General features: G+C 53.5%; 2 protein-coding genes across 2 annotated transcripts in view; one reads left to right on the forward strand and one right to left on the reverse strand.

Annotated features, from left to right (window-relative positions):
- Window positions 1-1655, forward strand: part of GNMT (glycine N-methyltransferase) — a 2348-nt gene extending 693 nt beyond the window's left edge. The window contains exons 2-7 of the mRNA XM_026081580.1: window positions 5-162; window positions 248-375; window positions 480-593; window positions 870-1012; window positions 1149-1270; window positions 1354-1655. Of these exons, the coding sequence (XP_025937365.1) occupies window positions 5-162; window positions 248-375; window positions 480-593; window positions 870-1012; window positions 1149-1270; window positions 1354-1525 (837 nt within the window). The 3' untranslated portion in view covers window positions 1526-1655. The remainder of the gene's footprint in view (window positions 1-4; window positions 163-247; window positions 376-479; window positions 594-869; window positions 1013-1148; window positions 1271-1353) is intronic.
- A 1573-nt stretch (window positions 1656-3228) lies between these two features.
- The window catches only part of PEX6 (peroxisomal biogenesis factor 6), a 17519-nt gene continuing 817 nt past the window's right edge, over window positions 3229-19930 (reverse strand). Inside the window, exons 2-18 of the mRNA XM_026081581.1 lie at window positions 19841-19921; window positions 18854-19017; window positions 18054-18137; window positions 16769-16871; window positions 16441-16577; window positions 16245-16356; window positions 12434-12642; window positions 11661-11853; window positions 11166-11242; window positions 10924-11056; window positions 8295-8500; window positions 8142-8203; window positions 7575-7683; window positions 6260-6376; window positions 5561-5638; window positions 4190-4329; window positions 3229-3864 (exon numbers count right to left, since the gene is read on the reverse strand). Coding sequence (XP_025937366.1) covers window positions 3728-3864; window positions 4190-4329; window positions 5561-5638; window positions 6260-6376; window positions 7575-7683; window positions 8142-8203; window positions 8295-8500; window positions 10924-11056; window positions 11166-11242; window positions 11661-11853; window positions 12434-12642; window positions 16245-16356; window positions 16441-16577; window positions 16769-16871; window positions 18054-18137; window positions 18854-19017; window positions 19841-19921 — 2142 coding nt within the window. The 3' untranslated portion in view covers window positions 3229-3727. The remainder of the gene's footprint in view (window positions 3865-4189; window positions 4330-5560; window positions 5639-6259; window positions 6377-7574; window positions 7684-8141; window positions 8204-8294; window positions 8501-10923; window positions 11057-11165; window positions 11243-11660; window positions 11854-12433; window positions 12643-16244; window positions 16357-16440; window positions 16578-16768; window positions 16872-18053; window positions 18138-18853; window positions 19018-19840; window positions 19922-19930) is intronic.

Below are 19930 nucleotides of genomic sequence, written 5' to 3' on the forward strand. Positions count from 1 at the left end.
GGAGGGGCTGCCGGACCAGTACGCGGACGGGCGGGCGGCGCGCGTGTGGCAGCTCTACATCGGCGACACGCGGAGCCGCACGGCCGAGTACCGCAGCTGGCTGGTGGCGCTGCTCCGCCAGCACCGCTGCCGCTCCGTGCTCGACGTGGCCTGCGGCACCGGGTGAGGCGGCCGCGGCCCCGGGCTGCCCCGGCCCCCCCTCCCGCCGCCGCTGCCGCCACCCCCCGTCTCACCGCGCTCTCCCCAGGGTGGACTCCATCATGCTGCTGGAGGAGGGCTTCCTGGTGACCAGCGTGGACGCCAGCGACAAGATGCTCAAGTACGCGCTGAAGGAGCGCTGGGAGCGGCGCAAGGAGGAGCCCTTCGACCGATGGGGTGCGGGGACCGGGGGGAGAGGGTATGGGGCACCCCAGCACCCACCGGTGGTGCTGCGGGAGGAAGGGGGGGGGCCTGCTCTCACCCTCCCTCCTGCGCCGCAGTCATCGAGGAGGCCAACTGGCTGACGCTGGAGAAGGACCTGGAGAAGCCGGGGGATGGGTTTGATGCCGTCATCTGCCTGGGCAACTCCTTCGCCCACCTGCCAGACTTCAAAGGTGGGACTCGGGGGGGGGGGGGCATGCGGTGGTGTACAGGGGCTCCCAGGAGGCTGAGACTATGCCTGAACTTGGGGGGGGGGGGGGGGGGCGGGGGGGGGGGGGGTGGGGGGGGGGGGGGGGGGGGGGCAGCTGGAGTTGCTGGGGCATGGCATGTTGCCAGAGAGCCTGAGCAGGTGCCCCAACTCTTGGGACCATTGAGTCCACACTTTTTTTTTTTTTTTTTTTGGGGGGGGGCACTTATGGGGCCTGGAGATACCATGTTTCCCTCCCCAGGGGACCAGAGCGACCACAAGCTGGCCCTGAGGAACATTGCCAGCATGGTGAGGCCCGGGGGAGTCCTGGTAATCGACCACCGCAACTATGACCACATCCTGGCCACGGGCTGCGCGCCACCAGGCAAGAACATCTACTACAAGGTAGGTGGCCATTGAGATCTTGCCCCAGCTTAATCCCCACCCCACTCCCTCCATATACCAGGGCAGGCTGGGGGGGGGGGGGAGAAGGGGGGGCTGCATGCCCACAGCACCCAGCTGGCCTCCTATGGTTCCCCAGAGTGACTTGACCAAGGACATCACCACATCAGTGCTGCTGGTGAACAACAAGGCTCACATGGTGACCCTGGACTACACAGTGCAGGTCCCTGCCACAGAGGCTGGGGCATCCCCAGAGCTGAGGTGAGTGGGGGCTGGTGGTCAGGGTGGCTGGTGCCCAGCCCCTCCGCCATGGGTCCTAGCCTCAACCCGGTGCCTCCTTACAGCAAATTTCGGCTCTCATACTACCCGCACCAGCTGGAGGCCTTCACGGTCCTGCTGAAAGGCGCCTTCCAGGGGAAATGCCAGCACAGCGTCCTGGGCGACTTCCAGCCCTACACGCCGGGGCAGGCCCACACCCCCTGCTACTTCATCCACGTCGTGAAGAAGACAGCCTGAAGACGGCCTGATGGGGCGGCAGTGGTGGCGGGGAACTCAGCTCAGGGGGGGCCAGGGGCATTGCCGCGTGCATGTCCCCACGTGCCTGCTGAGGGCTGCGCGGGAGCCCCTTTCCCATTAATTAAGAGTGCTCATGTGAGCTACCACAGCCCCTGGTCCGTGTGTCCATGTATGGGCAGGGTTCGGGGCCAGGGGAGCGGCCCAGGCCACGACAGTGTGGATGGCAGTGCCCAGGGAACGGCAGAAGCTAGGTTAAGGGGATGGCAGTGCTGGTGCCAGGCCCATGGGGAGCCCCACGGCCGTGCAGACCCAGCCTCAGCCCGCTGCACCCCAGCCTGCGCCTCAGGTGCTGGCCCTCCTGTGGCACATGGTTTTTGGGCACCCTTTGAAGCAGAGGCAGGGTGGCTGGCTGCACGTCACTACTGAGTCCTGCTGTGGCAGGACTCCAGCAGCCAGCCTTCTCCCACCCCAGGCGCCATCCCCTACCTTTCTGGACACCCCTCAGCATACCCCAGGGTGGGAGCTGGGCTGTCCCACACTCTGTAGCACCCCCTTGCCCCCCCACCTCTCCCTGGTGCTATGGGTGCTCCCAGGGTGTGGAAGAGCTGCACGCCCAGGTGGAGCCTTTGCTGCGGCCATAACTCCCTCCTCACCATCCTGGTGCGAGGTGGCAGCCAACCGCAGCAGTGCGTCGTGGCCCTAGAGGCAGGCGGCTCCGTCTGAACAGGCTTGGGTGTCAGAGCCGGAGCAACAGGGCTAGCGGCGTTCATGAGCTGGGGCTTCACCCCTTAAATGCCTGCGGTTCTGGAGGACCAGCCCTCCACGGAGGAGCACAATGAGGATTTGGTCCTTAACCCCCACCCGCCAGCCCACGCAATGGCTGCAGTTTTGGGGGCTGGTAGCAAGAGGCAAAACTTGCCTTGCAGCAAAACCTGATTTGGCTGGGGCAGGTGCCTGCCCTTGGCTTAACCCCAGGCTGTCCACAAGCTGTGCAAGCAGCTGCAGGGATAGGACATGCGAGAGGCGGAAGCTCACGCACAGCTCGAGTCTGGGATCTTGATTTGGCTTCCTCAGCAAAGGCCAAGCAGCAGCACGCATGTGATAGCATCAGCAGCTGTCAGGAACCTGCAGCCACTTTTCCAGAGTGAGGACGGATGAGGCCTCAGTGGGGCGGGTCTCTGGTCCAGCTCGCACTCATTGCAAGCCAGCTGAAATAAGGTGGGTCCAGGCAGTTCCAGCCCTGAGCTGAATATTTCCAAGGCTGGAGCCCCCACAGCAGCTCTCAGCATTTGACCTAGGGTTTCACTACTCTCACTACAACAAATTTTTTTCTAATAGGGAATGGGACTTTCTCTTGCTGCCACTTGTCCCCATTGCTCTTGTCCTGTCACTGAGCACCTCCAAGAATCAGTACCCTCCCATGAGGTAGCTGTAGGCAGCAGTAAGATTCCCCTTTACTTTCTCTTCTCCCAGCTCTCAAATCCTGCTCCCTCCTCATCTGTCACATGCGCCTGTCCCTCCACCCCAACCATGGTGGCAGCCTTTGCTCCAGCCATGTTCCTAAATTTCCCCACTCCCTGCAGGACACTGTTTTCTCTGCAAAACCCAGCCCTTCCCCGTGTTCACAGGGCCCTTCCTGAGCCACTGATGCCTGCAGTGAGCAAAGGCCCAAAGCCACCCAGTGACCACCTAGAGCCAAGAGCTGGAGTAGAAACCTGCATTTATTTACAAAGTCCACATCAAGCCCAGGCCAGCCACAGCAAGCATCACTTGCTGTGCCTCCATGCTCTAGCCAGCACCCCCTCACTGAGGGCTGATGCCCCAACCAGGGATGGCCACCAGACCCCCTCCTGCTGCCAAACTGGGTACAGTTTGGGCTTTGCTCTCCCATTAATGCCTGTCACCCACAGAGATATTCCCACGCTCCCCACGACCATGAGAATCCCAGCTTCCCACCTGCTGGGAGGTCTCCCTGGTATGCTCCTGGGTACCCGTGAGGTGCTCCCCTGGATGTGAGGGAGCAAGACTGAGTGCCACCAGACTGAGTGCCTTTGCAAGGCATGGCCACTGGCTCATCCAGGCACAAAAGAAGAGGGTCTAGGAGTGATGGGAGAAAAGCAGGAGGGTGACTTTCTGTCTCAGTTCTCAGGTCCTTTACCATATCATCCCCTTCACTCCCTCCACTTTTAGCTCTGCTGGGGGTTAGCAGGCAGCAAACTTCTGCTGGATGAGTCTGTACCTGAGCAGCTCCTGCTCAGAGACTGATGGCTGTAACCTTGCAGCAGCCTGCAGGAAGTCCTCCATGGTCAGGACCAGAGCAGAGCTCTCTCTATCCAGCCCTGCATGAGAGAGAGGAGGAAAAGGCTAAGAGCAAAGAGCAGGGCCAGGCGGCATGTCCAAACAGCCCTCCCTCCAGCCTGCTCTTATTTGCTAATGGGCTGGGAGTCACGTCTCTCTCTCTCCGTTCCCCTGGGGCCAAGCACTGGAGAGAAAGATGACCCCATGTGCAGTGACTGCCTGCCAGTAACACACAGCCCAGCATTTAGACACGGTCCCAAAGCCATCGAGGCTCTTCTTTCAAAGCCTAGTTCCTGCTGGCAGCAGTAACTGTCCCCTCTGTGGGGCAGCCTCAGCATGTGGGATGGGTAGGGGTCAGGCTCCCACCTTCCTCAATCCATTCCACCTTGCGCTTGACAGCGCACATCATGGCATCCGAGCACAGCGCATAGATGTCTGCTCCTGTCAGCCGCGTGGGGCATTTTTCTAGGATGCTGGGGAGACTCACAGAAGGATCTAATTTAAACCTGCCAAGAAAGAAAACCACAGGTGTGAAAGCCACCCCCCCAAAACAAACAAATAAACAAAAAAACACAGACTGGGAGAGACGCGGCAGGCAGTGACTGGACAGGAGGAATTGGAGGCCACAGAGTTATGCTTTATGCTGGGCTGTGCTCTGCATGCTCCAAAAATCAAAGGCTTTCCTGAGTGTTTTTTTTTTCTTTTCCTTTTAACATGGCTATTTCTGTTTGAGACATCCCTGCAGCAAGGTCCTCTCTCCTGCTAAGTAGGATCAAAAGCAACTCTGAACTCTCACTCAGGGAAATTAAGTGCTCTCCAAACCTGGGAACAGCCTGCAGCCAGGGCTGAATTAGAACACGTTTAATTACTGACAGTACAAACCACCTTGACACCAAACCATCCCATCAGAGCCACACTGCAGACAGTGAGCCTCCTAGAGCGCAAACAGCAGCACTGTGCTGGAGGGCACCGCTGCCAAGCCACATGGTGTGATAAAATGCTCACAGCCAGCCCATGCTTTTGCCTCTCCTACCAGATTATCCTTGAAGGGAGGAGCAATCCCAGCTAGCCAGCATACAAAGTCCCTGCTGAGGCAGATTCACTGCTGCTCTGCTGCTCACCCAGCTGTCTCGGGGGGTACCCCCATACTTGAATTGCACAGCTCACTTCCTCCCCTTCTGGGGAGCTCACAAGAGCTTGGGAAGCAGCCAGACACCACTGCTCAGTGACCTACACAACAGCTGTTTTGTTAAGGAAGATACACAGAGCACGGGCTGCACAACACCCCTCAGCACTGCTGGACAAGAAGAGGTGAGATGAGCTACCTGTGCCCTTGGTCCTGGAAACAGTAGGAAATGTGCTAGCAGAAACCCCGCAGGACCCAAATGGGGACTTCCTGCTGTGCTGGTGCCCTGCAGCCTCACCATGCTGAGAGGATCTGCTTGAGCTCCTCGAGTAAAAGACACAAGCACGATGACTGGAGAACCCTGCCAGCTCCTCCACCCTTCACTCAGACAGTGGGCTGAGCTGCTCCCATCGTGCAGGGAGCTAGCTCCAGTCTGCTTCCGGAAAAACTACCCTGTCCTCCCCTTCCTGCAGGCTGCATGCCAGCAACTTGGGTGCTCTCTGGGGCCCAGACATGAGGCCAGGCTGGAGCAGCCCACATGTCAGCCCCAGAAAGACTGCTGCCCACTGCAGGACTGTGGAAGGCAGCTGCGAGAAGATAAGGTCACTCACTTTCTGGTGACGGCACTCAGCACCTGCAGCTGCGACCCCCGGTCTTCATTTATGCCCACATAGACCAGCTTGTCAAATCTGTCAGCAGAGAGAAGAGACAGTCAAAAAAAGGCCAAGAGAAACTTGTCCCCACAGTGCAGCCCTGTGCACCAGAAACCAAAGGGAGGACCTGGGGCAGTTCCTTTTGCTGTCAAGTTCGTGGATGATACCAGACTGGGGGGGAAGCAGTCGATGTACTGGAGGGCAGGGCTGCTCTTCAGAGGAACCTCAGCAGGCTGGAGAAATGGGTTCACAGGAACCTCACGAGGTCCAACAAGGGCAAATACCAAATACTGCCCCAGGATGGCCTAACTGCAAGCATCAGGACAGGCTAGGAGGCAGCTCTGCAGAAAAGGCCCTAGGGGACCCATTTCTGCTGCCAGTTCAGTGCCATGGCAGGAGCCCTTTTGCCCTGTTCTTTTGCTGGGGTAATAACCACAGCGGCGGGGGAAAAGTAACCAGCAGCAGTGCGCTGTGCTGCTGCTACAGCTGTGGGCAGGGGCCTCCTCTCAGCTTCCTACATCCCCCACAAGCCAGGGCCACCATCACCTTAGGAACAGCCTCTGTGGAGGGACCGTGGCTGGGACAAAGCCCAGCTCATCGCTGCCTGAGAGTTCTAGGGAACTGCCCTGAAGCAAGGAAGAGTAGCGCACAACACACCTCCCTGGCCGGAGCAGTGATGGGTCCAGGAGGTCGGGCCTGTTTGTAGCTCCGATGACAAAGACCTCTCTGGTAGAATGAAGGCCGTCAAGCTCAGCCAGGAGCTGGGAGACAACTCTGCAAGGAATGAGATGAGACACTTGCAACTAGGCCTCAGCAAATTGCCCACTATCGCACTCAGCTGCCAAACAGAAGGAGGTGTGAGCAAGGCTACTCACAGGTCCATGTGTTGGACTTCCAGCTCTTACCTTTCTTCTCTGAACTACCCTGCTACAGCCACTCACATCTCTCTGGGTGGAGCCAGTGATCGTGTAGGCTCATTGCCAAGCAAGTGCAAACCTCTAGGGCTAAGACAGTCCTAAAGGCCTCTCCTTGGTCCTAAACCCTTCCAGGATGGCTGCATGTGCTTATGCTTGCTATCAGACACAGGCAACATGGACCAAACACAGGCAGGCATGCACGGCTGTGGCTCAGATTCCCCACAGAGATGTGCGGGCTAATGCTAACTCTCCTCGCTATGTGGCACTGCCCTGTCAGTCAATGCTGGGCACGCCTTGGCAGGCCAGCGACGCTGCCAGCCAGTCCTCAGGGCAGCGATTGGCATGCACTGCAGGTCCAGTTTTGTTCCTGCGGGACTCGAGCTGGTCCAACCATGCAGCACTTCAGAGTCACACGGACTTCCTGGTATGGGGATGTCTCCGCTTGGTTCTGGGACCACTTTGAGCCCGCTGGCATGCACCTAAACAGCCCCTTCCAGATGTGCTGGTTTGTGTGTGAAGATGGACACTGAGGGCATGTGGCATTGCTCCAATACCCTACATTCTGCAGAACTCCTCATAGATGGAGATGAAGACTGGACATGGACTATCAGCTCAGCAGAAGACGCCTGGAGGAAAAACTGCTGTTTCTGGGTGTATCTAAGCTGCACATACTTTGCTCCCACCAGAGGCAGCTGAAAGGTTTCCCACTACAGGGAAACAGCAGCTAATGGGAGGAGAGCAAGGCAGGATTGTGAAGGATGACCTTGGAGAGGCCAAAGGGAGCAGTTAGCAGCCACAGAAGCTATTGGAGGAGGCCTTGTCTTAACCAAATGTTTGCACAACAGGCTTGGGCAATCAGGGATCTGCTGCAATGCAAACAGCAGTACTGATGGCCTCAGAGAAGAGATAGGCTGTGCAGCAGAGCTGAAGGGAGCAGGGAGGGAAGAGGGACAGCAGGAGAGCTGGGATGGACTCTGCCTCGCTAGCCCATCCCATGCACCCCCAGCTCAGGTAGGTACCACCTGCTCTTCTAAGGATGCACTGTGCTCACTTACCTGTCCATGACACCCCCTGAATCTCCACTCTGCCCACGATTTGGGGCCAGGGAATCCAGTTCATCAAAGAAGATGATGCAGGGAGTGGCTGCCCTGGCTCTGGCAAACACTGGGAGGAGAAAGAGCACAGAGGAGGTGAGAAAGAGCTGGAGTAGCAGTTGAGAACACCAGGACCCACTAAACCACTAGCACAGAGGAGCTGTGAAGGGAAATCAGCTGCATCCCACTTGACCAATAATCACTGCTCCTGCCTGAGAGGCTCAACCAAAGCAGGGACTCCCATGTGGGCAGCACCCAGCACGACCGGCCCCAAGGCCTGGCTGTGTTTTGGAGGGGCTGCTGTCCCAACAGCAATGCCAAGGACAAGAGCAGCAGGAGCAGAGAGAGCAGGAGGGGTGGCTGCAGCGAAGCAGAGAACAGACTAGGTGTGGGAGATAGCTGGGTTTGCAACCTCATTGGCAGCTACAAGTAGGAGTTTGGAAGAGGGGGTTAACTGCTACCTCCTTCCCTCCAGCACCATAGAAAAGCCCCCATCTCCCCACACAGGACCAGGCCACTTCTGCTCACCGTTGCGCACGTTCTCCTCACTTTGCCCAACATACATGTTGATGAGCTCTGGTCCTTTCACGCTACAAGGCAGGGAGAAAAGACGACAGTGAGAGCAGAACTGTGAGTTGCCAGGAGAAAGTCAGCCCAATCATGTGATACCCCACTTTTCACCTGAGGAACGTCATGGTGCACGTGGTTGCCACAGCTTTTGCCAGTAAGGTCTTCCCTGTCCCAGGAGGGCCATAAAGCAGCAGGCCAGAGCGACACAAACCCAGTGACAGCAGCTCTGGGTGCTCCAGGGGCAACTGGATAGTGTCCAGGATCTCCTTCTTCACCTCCTGGAGCCCACCAACATCCTCCCAGGATACAGAGGGAATCTGCCGCAAGAGAGAGCTCCTCTCAGCACTTCTTCCTGAGCCCTGCATAGGCCTGTTCAGCTCTTGCTCCAGTGGGGCATCAGCCTCTCAGTGCCCCTAGTGCTGTTAGCTGCATCCAGCCATGTAGCAAGTCAGCCCTGCACTGCACTGCCCAACCGTCCTTGTCATGAGATCCCCCAGCATCCATATCCACCCTCTCCCACACTTCGCAATGGGGAAATAAACCGCACATCTCCCCAGGCAACCTGCGCTCACAACCTTGTCACCAATTCTCTACTGCACCTCAGATTGACTGCCAGCAAAAACAAAAACAATAAAGCAAACAGAAAAGCACACAAGAGGGAAAATATCTGCCAGGGTTGCCTGCAACCCTGTGGGGAGAGCACCCTTCTGCAGACACAGCCCTAAGGGGCACATGGGAGAAGGTACAGAAAGGAAACCTGGACCTAGCAATTGTGAGCTACTCGTGCTCGGGGTGCCTTGTCCCCCCAGGCAGTGAGACTGCACATGGGCATTTGCACCACAGTGACAAAACCTGAACTACTAGGACCTCTGTCATGTGAAGGAAGAGGTGGAGGACAGACATCCTGTAGGATGGAAATTTTTCTGCTCTTGAAAAAGGGAATACAGGAACGAAAGCCAAGGATGTTTACAAGAAACCTACAGGGATAGAGCCAACTGCAAACATGCAAGGGGACATGTCGAAGAAAGGAAAGACAGCAAACCTGCAAGGGGTGAGCCATGCCACTTTTGTTACTTTCTGCTGAATAAAACACTCCTGGAGGATGCTGGTGTTTTGCTCAAAGCTTTAGAAATAGCAGGAGTACCGGAGTCTGCATGATGTATCTCTCCAGAGAGCAAGAGCAGCTCTCCTGGGAGTGTGCACAGAAAGCAAAGGCCGAAAACATTTCCCCCCAGCTGTCGGCCGGGTGGAGAACAGGTGCCAGCATGACCAAGGAGTTTAAATATAGGCCAAAGCAGAATTCCTTCCCCCTCAGGCAATTTGGTTCTCATTCCTTTGCTACTTGAGATGATGTTATGGTGTTATTTCTCCAGTTGTCCAGCAAGTTCTCCAGGAAAATCAGGCCAGACAAGATAAGCATTTCCAGAAAGAAATCTTTTAAAGCAAAAGGTCACAGGCCCTCTTTCTTCAGTGCTAATGAACAGAAGAGTTGCCCTCTTCCCCACACTCTTGCTTATGCTTCCTCTCCAGAAAAAGCTCCATAAACATCAGCAGGGGAGCTGGAAAAATTGCAACAAGGTTGGTTTCAAAGGAGTTTATCAGAAGTCCAGGATGTTTTGGAAATAATGCTAGCAACCAGAGGTTTGAAATTATTTCTTTCTAGGACACTCAAGCTGACATCCCTTTAACGGCAAACAAATGTGGGACTAACATGAAAATGCAAGCGGGGATTTGAAAGTTATGTATGTGAGAGTATCCAGGAACCTGCTAATGGACTTTCTGAACTGCAGCCAATTACTAAGAAATCGATAAATGATTGTAAAATACAAGCAAAATTAGCTCCCATTCACCCAGCTCACTGTAGAGCATGCTCTATGGTTATTTTTATTATAGTGAATTTAGCAAACACGCCTCAAAGCACAGCTCATTTCAGTCTCTAATAAGTTAATGAATCAATTAACAGTTCCGGAGAAGCACCCAGATGATGACACCAGGAAGGTGACACCTTCCCAGGGCAGGACTGCAAATGGTTTTTTGGGGAAGATGCCAGGATAACTGCTCCGAGGCCAGTATTTCCTGTCCTGCGCTGAGCTTAGCTGACTGGATTTGAGGGTGTGGAGAAGAGGTTCTGATCATCTTGTTTGGTCCTGACACCATGTTACCCAGCAGAAATGGTTACCCTCCAAATGCTGTTTCACTGGCCCAGAGCTGCCAGAGGTGGATCATGCCCCTCCTGAGGAGCTGACTGTACTGGTTTTCTCTCACACCCTTTTTCCGTTTCCCTGAGGAATGCCTAGCTCTTCAAACTGCCCAGCTGTCAGATGAGCCTGCCCCAGCTCTAGCAGCAGCCAAGGCCATGGATCAGATTTAAGGCTTCTCACATATGGGGGGAAACTCCCTCACCAGCTTGTCTCCCAGCCTCTCTGTTCCTATATTGCGGCTGGCTGGAGAGACATGAACGAGGCAGCCAGCCCACCAGCTGCCTCTACCTCTTGAGAGGCCTGGCACTGCTACCACACTAGCTAATTAAACAGTCTCCAATTAGGGCAGCGAGGGCTTTCCTGCCCAAATTGAAGGCCACAGCAGGATTATTTTCCAAGGCTGGGGGAGTATGTGAGAGGACATAGCAGGAGGCAATGTGTTAGAGCACAGCCCAGGTCTGGCAAGGCCTGTGAAGAGGAGAGATCAGGAGCCACACAGCTCTAGAGACTCAAATCCCCCTCCTGCCCCAGCAGCCTACCTTTGGGGCTCCTGCTGCCTGTGAATGGGCATCATGCAGCTGGTCCAGCGCAACACTGAAATCCTCCTCCAGCACGGGGAACCCAGCAGTGCAAAAATCTCTCTCCACTTCCTCACTCAGCCCACCTGGAAAACTGGCAAGGAAAAAGAAGTGAAAGACTGAGGCACTGCCCCCCCTCCCACCGCTATCAAACTTGCTGCAGCCAAGCTCCCTTCCCCTGCCGCTCTAACTCCTTACATTACCTCAGAGCTTGGATGCGGGTACAAGCAGCACGGCTGCTGTGGGACAGCAAGGCACAGAAGTCTCCCAGCACAAACCCCTGTGAATGAGGAAACAAACAGCATCAGTTCAGCCCCTGACCACTGCTCCAGCTAAGCCATACAAGGTGTATGCAGAGAGACCTCTTGCAGAGTCATTTTCGATCTTCTATGCCCTTGTTCAAGTCTTTAGCTTCATTTATTTAACTCTGGCACGGTTTGCAGGGTGATGAGTACCCTTCTAACAGGGGTGAGCATCAACCAACACCTCTGCAAAAGACATCCAGTCCTTTGGCACTGAAAATCTGCAGCTAAAGCTGATGCATAGCATCCCTGATGCCTGAGGACCAGAGAAGAAGTTGCCTGCGCTGTGGGAATTGCCACCTTTCTCCATGGCCTGGCAGAGGAGGCTGGCAAACACTCCTGGCTTGCCACACCATGGAGCTGCCCATCCACACATGCCCCCGTGGTTTCACTCACCACAGTCCTGCGGGCCAGCTTGGCTAGGCTCACTTCTTTGCCCAGAGGGAGGCTGGTGGTCAGTGCGCTCAGCATCAGCTTCCTGTGCTCTTCTGAAGGGGCTTCAATTTTCACCTCATGAAGGAAAGCAGTCTGCACATCCATGGGAACATCCCAGGGCTTGCATGTTGTGCCAATCACCAAGACAGGGTGGCTGTTGAGAAAGGGGGGACAGCGCATGGTCACAGGTCCACAAAAACCTCCCCTTCCCCATTGCCATCCCCCTCACTACTTCGCTCTGTAAAGGGTAGCCTTTCCTCTGAGACACAGGCACACACTAGCTAAGCTCTCATACAGCCACTCTCCTCCAGCTTACCCTTGAACTGCTTTGCAAGTGCTGTCCCCTCAAGTGACATCTCATTTCCTCACTTGATGTCTACCTCTCCGGTACTTGCTGTCAGCCTCAGGACTCTCCTGGAATCTAGCCTCACAGTCCCAGCAGAATGGCCTTGCATATCCTGCAGCCCTCGGCATGCCCCACTAAAAACATGCCAGGTTCGCTCATCCGAGCAAGGTCAGAAAGCAGCCCCGCTTTAGAGGATAAAACCTCTCAACTCCTGCAGCCCTAAGCCGCAAGAGCGAGGGCCCTCTGAAATAAGCAAAGCAAGTCTGGGAGAGACTCCGCTGGTTTAAAAATAAAACTGGACAGGCTAGCAATGAAAGCCTCCATGCGACATTAGGAACAGCAGAAGCAATCATCTCAGGTGCCCACAGCAAACATGCAGGGTCCATACCTCAGTGCGGGGTCTCTGTCCAGGAGCAGCTGCCTCAGAGTAGCAATGACCCTAGAGTCCTCTCCTAGCCCATCCCGGTCTCTACCGAGCACTTCTATGTCCTTCAGCAGAAGCACGCAGGGATAATACTGCTGGGCCCGGGAGAAGGCCATCTGTACTTTCTCTTCCGTGGCTCCGCTGGTGTCACCGCACAAACTAACACAATCAACCTGCAAAAGAGGCCACACACCACATAATTTGCAGGGGTAGCAACGTGGACATCTGTGGGGCTGAGGGCAGTGCTCACTTCCGTAGAGTTTTCCATCAGCAGTGCACATCTGAAAGGCGAGCTAAGGTGGACATTCCCCAGAGGCCCTTTGGTAAAGTCAGAAACAGCTGATGAGACACAAAATAGACATAAAAGGATTCAGGATTACCTGGCACAGAAAAATGGCTACTTCCCTATGAGGGGTGAGGGTGGGTCTTGTCTCAAAGACAAGGTGAGACCAAGGGACTGGAGTCGTTGATAAAGCAGATGTGATTGCTCAAGCAACACAAGCCAGAAGGAATGGGAGAGCCATGCAAGAGGCCAAGACAGCAAGAACAAGATGCTTTGAAAGAACAGTGCAAAGAGCAGAGGGGAAGGCTCAGGAAGCTGTTCAATCCAGTGTCACACAGGCTCAGAGTGCAGGAGGAAGGTAGAAAGTTTAAATAAATAAATAAATAAATAAAAAGTAAAGGTGGCTAGAGGCCGAGACACTGTTTACAAGGCAAACAGCGGATGGAGCCATTCAGAAGGGAGAGGCGGCTGGTGAGCCTTGCTGGAAACTGGCAGTGCTGCCTCCTGGTGCCAAGAGGTCGCACAGGGAGAGCCAAGCCATCCCTGGGAGTCCCTGCAGCCTCATCCCAAAGGGCAGTGAGAGTCAAATGCTTCTCTGGAATTCCCTGTGGCCTCATCCCCAGAAAAGGTAGCTAGCAGTGAGGGAAGCTGGATGTGCTCACTGGCCATCTTTTATACAGTTTGCTCATGCCAAGCACATGTGGAGAACCCCACAGCCTCAAGAGCTAATCTAAAGGGTGAGGACTGGGTCACAAAGCATCAGAGGAAATCCTGAGCACTTTCACAGTGAGGAAAAGGAGCACACAGAAGGAAAACAGCATTTTTAACAAGTTGATAAAAGGCATCCTTGGTGCCCAGAACTTCTGGTGTGGGACAGAGACATAGACTAGACCTCATTTTGGCCATGAAGCTCACAAGGTAAAATCTTAGCTGCAAAAACATAAGAATGGCTGTTCTGGTTCAGACTCAAAGTCCATTTAGGTCGCTACCCCATCTCCAAGAGTGGCCGCAAGTGTATGCCTAAGGAAGAGTACAATCAGGATAAATATAAATAACCCTCTCCCCCCAGTACTCTTCCAGGTACCTACTATCCTTCTCATCTAAGGGGATTTCCACAGTCAGATGGGGTTTCACTATTTAGTAACATTCAGTAGATTTTTCCTCTAAATACATATATCTGCACAAAGAACCACCTCCTTTAGCTTGCCTGCAACCTGGCTCCCACTAGCTTCACCTGTGTCCCAGGCCTTGTGCTAGTGCAGACAGGGAAAAGTCAAATGCTCTCCACTCTCTGCTGGCCACTCAGGATTTTGAAAACCTCTATCAATTCTCCCTAAATTGTTTCTTTTTCAAGCTTAAGAGTTTATTTAGCTGTTCATCACACAGAAATTGTTCTAGACCCCTGACCTTTCTCAGTGTCCTCTGAACTTTTTCTAGTTCGGCTTTATGCTTCTGAGATAGGGAGACCAGAACTCTGCACAGGATTCAAGCTACGGCAAAGTGTGGATCTACACAGCAGTATAATCTCCTCTCTGGTTTGTTTCCTACTGTATGATTTGATTTTTGACATATATGAAGAACATAACTGAAGTTTTCATGGAGCCATTGACATAAAACTGAATTCTTGACCCTGACTGATAACAGTCAGCTCAAAATCCATTATTTTCTATGTTAAAAAAGGAGGTTTGGTTTTGTTTTTTTACCTACAGTGAATTTTATTTGCTATTTTACTGTCCAGCCACTCAGTCTCATAAAAATCTCCTCCACTTCAAGGACAGTGCTTTTTCTACCTCTAATAACTGTGTATTATCAGCAAACCATCACATCACTGCTCATCCCTTATCCCAGGTTGTTTCTGAGTATGCTCATCAGCACAGGCCCCTGCATAGATACCTACAGAACTCTGCTGCTGGTCTTCTATTGTGAGGATTGACCAATTATCCCTGCCCTGTTCCCATCTTTTCACCAACACTATGCCCATGCCAGGACCTTCACTCCCATCCCATAGCCACTCAGTTTCCTGAAGAGCCTTTTTGAAATCCAGGTAGACTGTATCAGTCAAGTCACCTTCAACACGTTTCGTAACATCTCCAAAGAACTCAGAAAGGTTTACAGGACAGGACTTCCCTTTACAGAAACGACATGGACTCTTCCTGAGCAGCTCACAGTTGTCCCCGTGTTTACTAACTCCATCCTTCTCTAACCTGTTACAGACTGCCAGCTGACAGGCCTGCAGTTCACCAGATTCCCTTAGACCCTTTTTCTAAAAACCAGTGTCCATTTGGCACCCTCCCATCCTTGGGTACCAAGAAGCTTTAAATGAAAGGCAAAATTCTTCCATGAGTAGTTCAGCTATTCATCCATGAGCTCTCATAAAACTCATGAGCAAATACTGTCTGATCCTGGCAGTTTATCCTCATTCCCTTTGCTCCATAGCTAGGCTTTTTTGACCTGCCTAGGTTTGTTTTCACCTTTAACCTGCCAAGTCCGCAATCTTTTCTATTTTCTCTGGACACAACTTCAGCATTGTGACAGATACCTTCTTGTTTTCAGTGACTTCCTCTTCCCCACTGTTCATCTGTCCTGGCTTCCATCTACCTTTCTCAAGCTGATCCCAACAGGATCTACGCAGTGGCCCTGTGTTATGGTGCAGGGTCCTCCATTCACCTCCGTGGCAGCTGTAAAGACTTCCTTCTCATGGCTGACTCTTTTTTAACAAACCTCATTCTGACGATGTTCCCCTTTCCAAAGCCAAGCACAGCTATGGCAGATTTTTAGTCTTTGTTGCTCTGGTGGGGATGCTGAGTGTAAGCACAGTTACAGGGCTGCTCTTCTACAGCAACATTTTCAACCAGATCTGGCATACACATTGTTATCGAGCCAAGGGCTGAGTTTCTCTTGCAGGCTCCCTACCCAGCTAGAGAGGATCTCAGCATCATCTCTGCTTCACTTGCCAACACGGCATTTGCTCAGCTCACACAGCATTTGCTCAGCCCACACAAGGGACAACTCAACACACCCAATGCCACAGCAATTCCTGTCCTAACTGCCTCTCTGATTTCTCTCAACTTATTTTACTGCCACATTCTGGGGTGTAGCACTGACTCAATATCTTATCAAACAATATGAAGCTAGTCCCCTGAAACATGACTGTGTATAGCAGTATCCGCAAAGTACATCAGACTGACAGCAATAATAGCAAGAGTTAGTAAAGAAAGACACAAATGTAATCTCTGGTCCAGGAAATCTCTAAATTACTGATTCCTAAGCATTGGAGGTAACAGACCAGAGGAAGCCTCCCTCCATGCTCCCTGTTCTTATAATCTCTTCCTAAGCATCTGTCACTGGCCAGTCTCTGACACAGGGCAGTGGGCCAGACGGACCTGTGGGCTGATCCAAACCCTCGTTGCAGGGTTTTTGGTTTTGTTAACTTAAAGAATATTTCTGTAACTGTGGTAAATCCACCAACCACCTGACCCTAGGAGGAATTACCTTGAAGAGGTGAAGATTAAGGCAGCTACACACAACTCTGACAGCCATCAGCTTCCCACTGCCGCTTGGTCCTGAGAAGAGAATGCTGCCTGCCCCATTCAGCGCGGTTGCCCTGCAACAGAGAGGCAGTTCTCTCAGTGACTGTGGAGCAGGGTCCCAGCTCTCCTGAGGCTTGCTAGAAGGAATTTAAACTCACCGACTGTTCAGGTGAGGCCGAAGAGCACCACAGAGCTGCTTCACGACATCGGAAAGCCCAGCAGGAGATAAACTGCTCCAGAACTCATGGCTGCCACAGGCTGGAGAAGATGGGACAGCACTGTTGGTTGAACCCACCTGCGAGGAAGGAATATAACACTCTGTGGAACACCAATGGAGAAAAGACACCAAGCGACAAAGTGTGTCCCAAAATGCCCTTCTTGAACTGCAGCGGACACAAGCCTTCACAGGCACCTTTGCCATCACTACAGCGCAACCTCAGCCTCAGATCTCCTGTACACCCGCCCTGCTCTCCCCTGATGTCTTACCAGATACAAAGAGGTGTTCTGGGTGTCCACCAGGTAACCCTCAGATTGCTCGCCTTCCACCATGCCTAAAATCTTCCTCACTTTGAAATAAAGCTCTGGCCATCTAAAGGAAGAGTAAGCAGTCTAAATTATTGACTCAAGATCTGGACAGCAGGAATAATCCTTTCACCACCAGGAGCCAGCTGAAAGGCACAGGTAAGTACAGACACTTCTGCTCTCTGTCAAGACCCGCACGGATCCTTTATGGATCCTGTAGCACTGTCTGGCTAGGGAGACCAACATGACTGTCAACAGTTACAGCTTCTGCTGGTGGCTTTTGCTCACAAGTACTGATGTCCCGACCTTCCCATTTTGTCTGCTTTGCCTAAGAGCTCACACACTCCCTCTTCTGCCATCGGTTCCTTCACTATGCCTGCACAGAGGTTGGCCTGCAGCATATAAAACCTTGTACTGCAGAGTCCTTTGAGCTGCAGAATAGAACTCACCCAAGTATCACGACAGACTTACTAGTATCCTGCCCCAGATACCTGACTGGGAAAATGCTTCTTCCTCCACCAATATCCCACAGGACAGATTGTTAAAGGACCTGCAGAGGTTTCCTCCATCCTCTAAGTGTCCTACATGCACACTAAAACAGTTTGAAGCTCTCTAGGCCCCATTAACTCTGCTATCTTCTTTGGCCTGCCATATGGCAAATATATAAGTGCACTCTTCAGTTACCTGTGGCAGTTCCCTCATTGACAAAACTGAAGCATTTATATTACCGCTAGCCAAAGCCTGCTGCAAACACCCTACTCTGATACAAAAGTAATTTTCCTCATTTAGGGCAGAATTGCTTCAAAGCCATATGAGCAAAACCAAGGAAGGCAGAATCGGTGGCTGAACAGAAAGTTATTCTAACTCAAAGGGTTTATGTTCACAGTTTAGTGTTTTGTCCCACATAAACAAACCTAGCTTCCACTTTGGTTCATGTGGCACTGGCTGTCCTCAAGCCATCCCTTTTCTGCTCTTCACTCTTTTTTCCCCATCACTGTCTGCCTCTCTCTCTTTTCCTTTCTTACCTCCGTGACTATTTAAGGTGAGACAGGTATAGGTGCAACCTTCCATAATCCAACAAAAACTTTTCCCTTTTCCCACCAACATAAAAGAAGAGGCAGATAAACTCTGAACTCCAGGGGCAGACGAGAAGGGAATCCATTGCCCCGTTCCAAGAGGGTCGACAGTGGAAAAACACCTTTTCTCCTTTAATATCCATGTAACAGAGCCACAGTTTATTGCCACTCACCTAAGGAATTTGTCTGAATTTGCTTCTAAAAACTCAGCACATCCAAATGTTGGAACACATAGGATGTCTCCCTCCTGGACAAGCCTGCAAAAAAAACAGAGAGTTTCACCAATGAAAAACAGTAAATCTTTATACCCACCATGCCACACGTTTTTACGAAGAAGAATGTAGCTATTCACAGTGCTTTGTCCCTTTTCCTGCATTCCAAAATTATAAATAGCCACATAAAGATTTAGCATGTCCCAGATGACAGTAGGTGCATCTGGACTATTAAGGGGGATATTATTACTTTCTGGGAAGAATCTGCCAATGATATAAAAGATCAATACTATTAATTTTAAAGAGCATCGCCTTCCTATGCCTAGCACAGCTAAGCATAACTCTGAAGAAGCTCAGGGGGCAAGTCACGAGCGAAGACTTCTACACAGCCAGCTTGCCAACTATTCAACTGTATACAAAGTTGAATACTGGGATATGAATGCACCCCAGAATGCAGGTCTGTGGGCAGTATTTGGGAGCCCTCAGTGCTGGAAGGTAAATCACAGGGAGGGAGACCCGAGGATGACTTGTGAAGGACAGGACAAGGGATGCTGCATGCAAGTCAAGCTCATGCAAGCTCAGGAAGAGAAGATGGTGCAGGTGGATATTTTAGAACCGTTCAGCATACACATTAAGCTGTTGATACATATATGATCAATGCATATCAGATCGGGATGCCACATATATACCATGAGAGCACATCTCGGTTGGACTCAACCGACACCACAAGTGGAAATGTGCGCCTTCCCCGCATGGCTTACCTAGGCGTTTCAAAGTGCTTGTAGAGAATACGGTCATAGACTCCTCTGGCACTGTAGGTTGGTGAGTGGACAATCTCGACGTGCAGCTCCTTGGCAAAGGGCGGCACAGCCAGCAAGGACTGGCTCCCCTTCCCTTCTGCAATGCTGGCCTCTGCTTCGTACCTCTGCGGAGCAGACAACACAAAAGCAGGAGACGTCAGGGCCAGCTTTCCACCACAAGGCCCCAGCACTGTCTCCTCCCTCCATCACCAGCCCCCCACCAGCACATCCCCGGGGACCCAGCGGCCGCAATGGGGGATGCCGCAATGCAGTGGGGTGGCGAGCAGCCCCCTTCTCCCGGTGCCACCATGGGGAGGCCCACCACATCCCCAGGGGCCCAGGGGCCGCGACAAGGGATGCTGCAATGCAGTGAGGTGGCCAACAGCCCCCTTCTCCCAGTGCCATCACAGGGAGGCCCAGCACATCCGCAGGGGCCCAGTGGTCGCAACAAGAGATGCCGCGATGCAGTGGGGTGGCCAGCAGCCCCTTTCTCCCAGTGCCACCACGGGGAGGCCCAGGACATCCCCAGGGGCCCAGGGGTCGCGACGAGGGATGCCACGATGCAGTGGAGAGGCTGGTGGCCCCCTTCTCCTGGTGCCGCCATGGGGAGGCCCAGCACATCCCTGGGGGGCCCAGAGGCCACAAGGGGGGATGCCGCGATGCAGTGGGGAGGCCGGCAGCCCCCTTCTCCTGATGCCACCACAGGGGGGCCCAGCACAATCCCGGGGGGCCCAGAGGCCGCGATGGGGGATGCCACGAGGCACTGGGGTGGCCAACAGCCCCCTTCTCCCAGTGCCACCACAGGGAGGCCCAGCACATCCCCGGGTGCCCAGGGTCCTTGACTGGGGCTGCCACGACGTGGCGGGGAGCCCAGCCACGGCGGCGGTGGCCCCCGCCTCCCAGGGGCAGGCGCAGAGGCCCCGGGCGCCGTCCCGCCGCGGAGCTCACCCGGAGGCAGACGTGGCCGGCGGCGGCCGGGTCGCAGCCCAGGTTGAAGGCCAGGGCGGGGGCCAGCAGGGCGCCGTCGAGGGGGGCGGC

This window comes from Apteryx rowi, unplaced genomic scaffold (assembly GCF_003343035.1).
Source record: "Apteryx rowi isolate R43461 unplaced genomic scaffold, aptRow1 scaffold_555, whole genome shotgun sequence".
NCBI classification, from domain to species: Eukaryota; Metazoa; Chordata; class Aves; order Apterygiformes; family Apterygidae; genus Apteryx; species Apteryx rowi.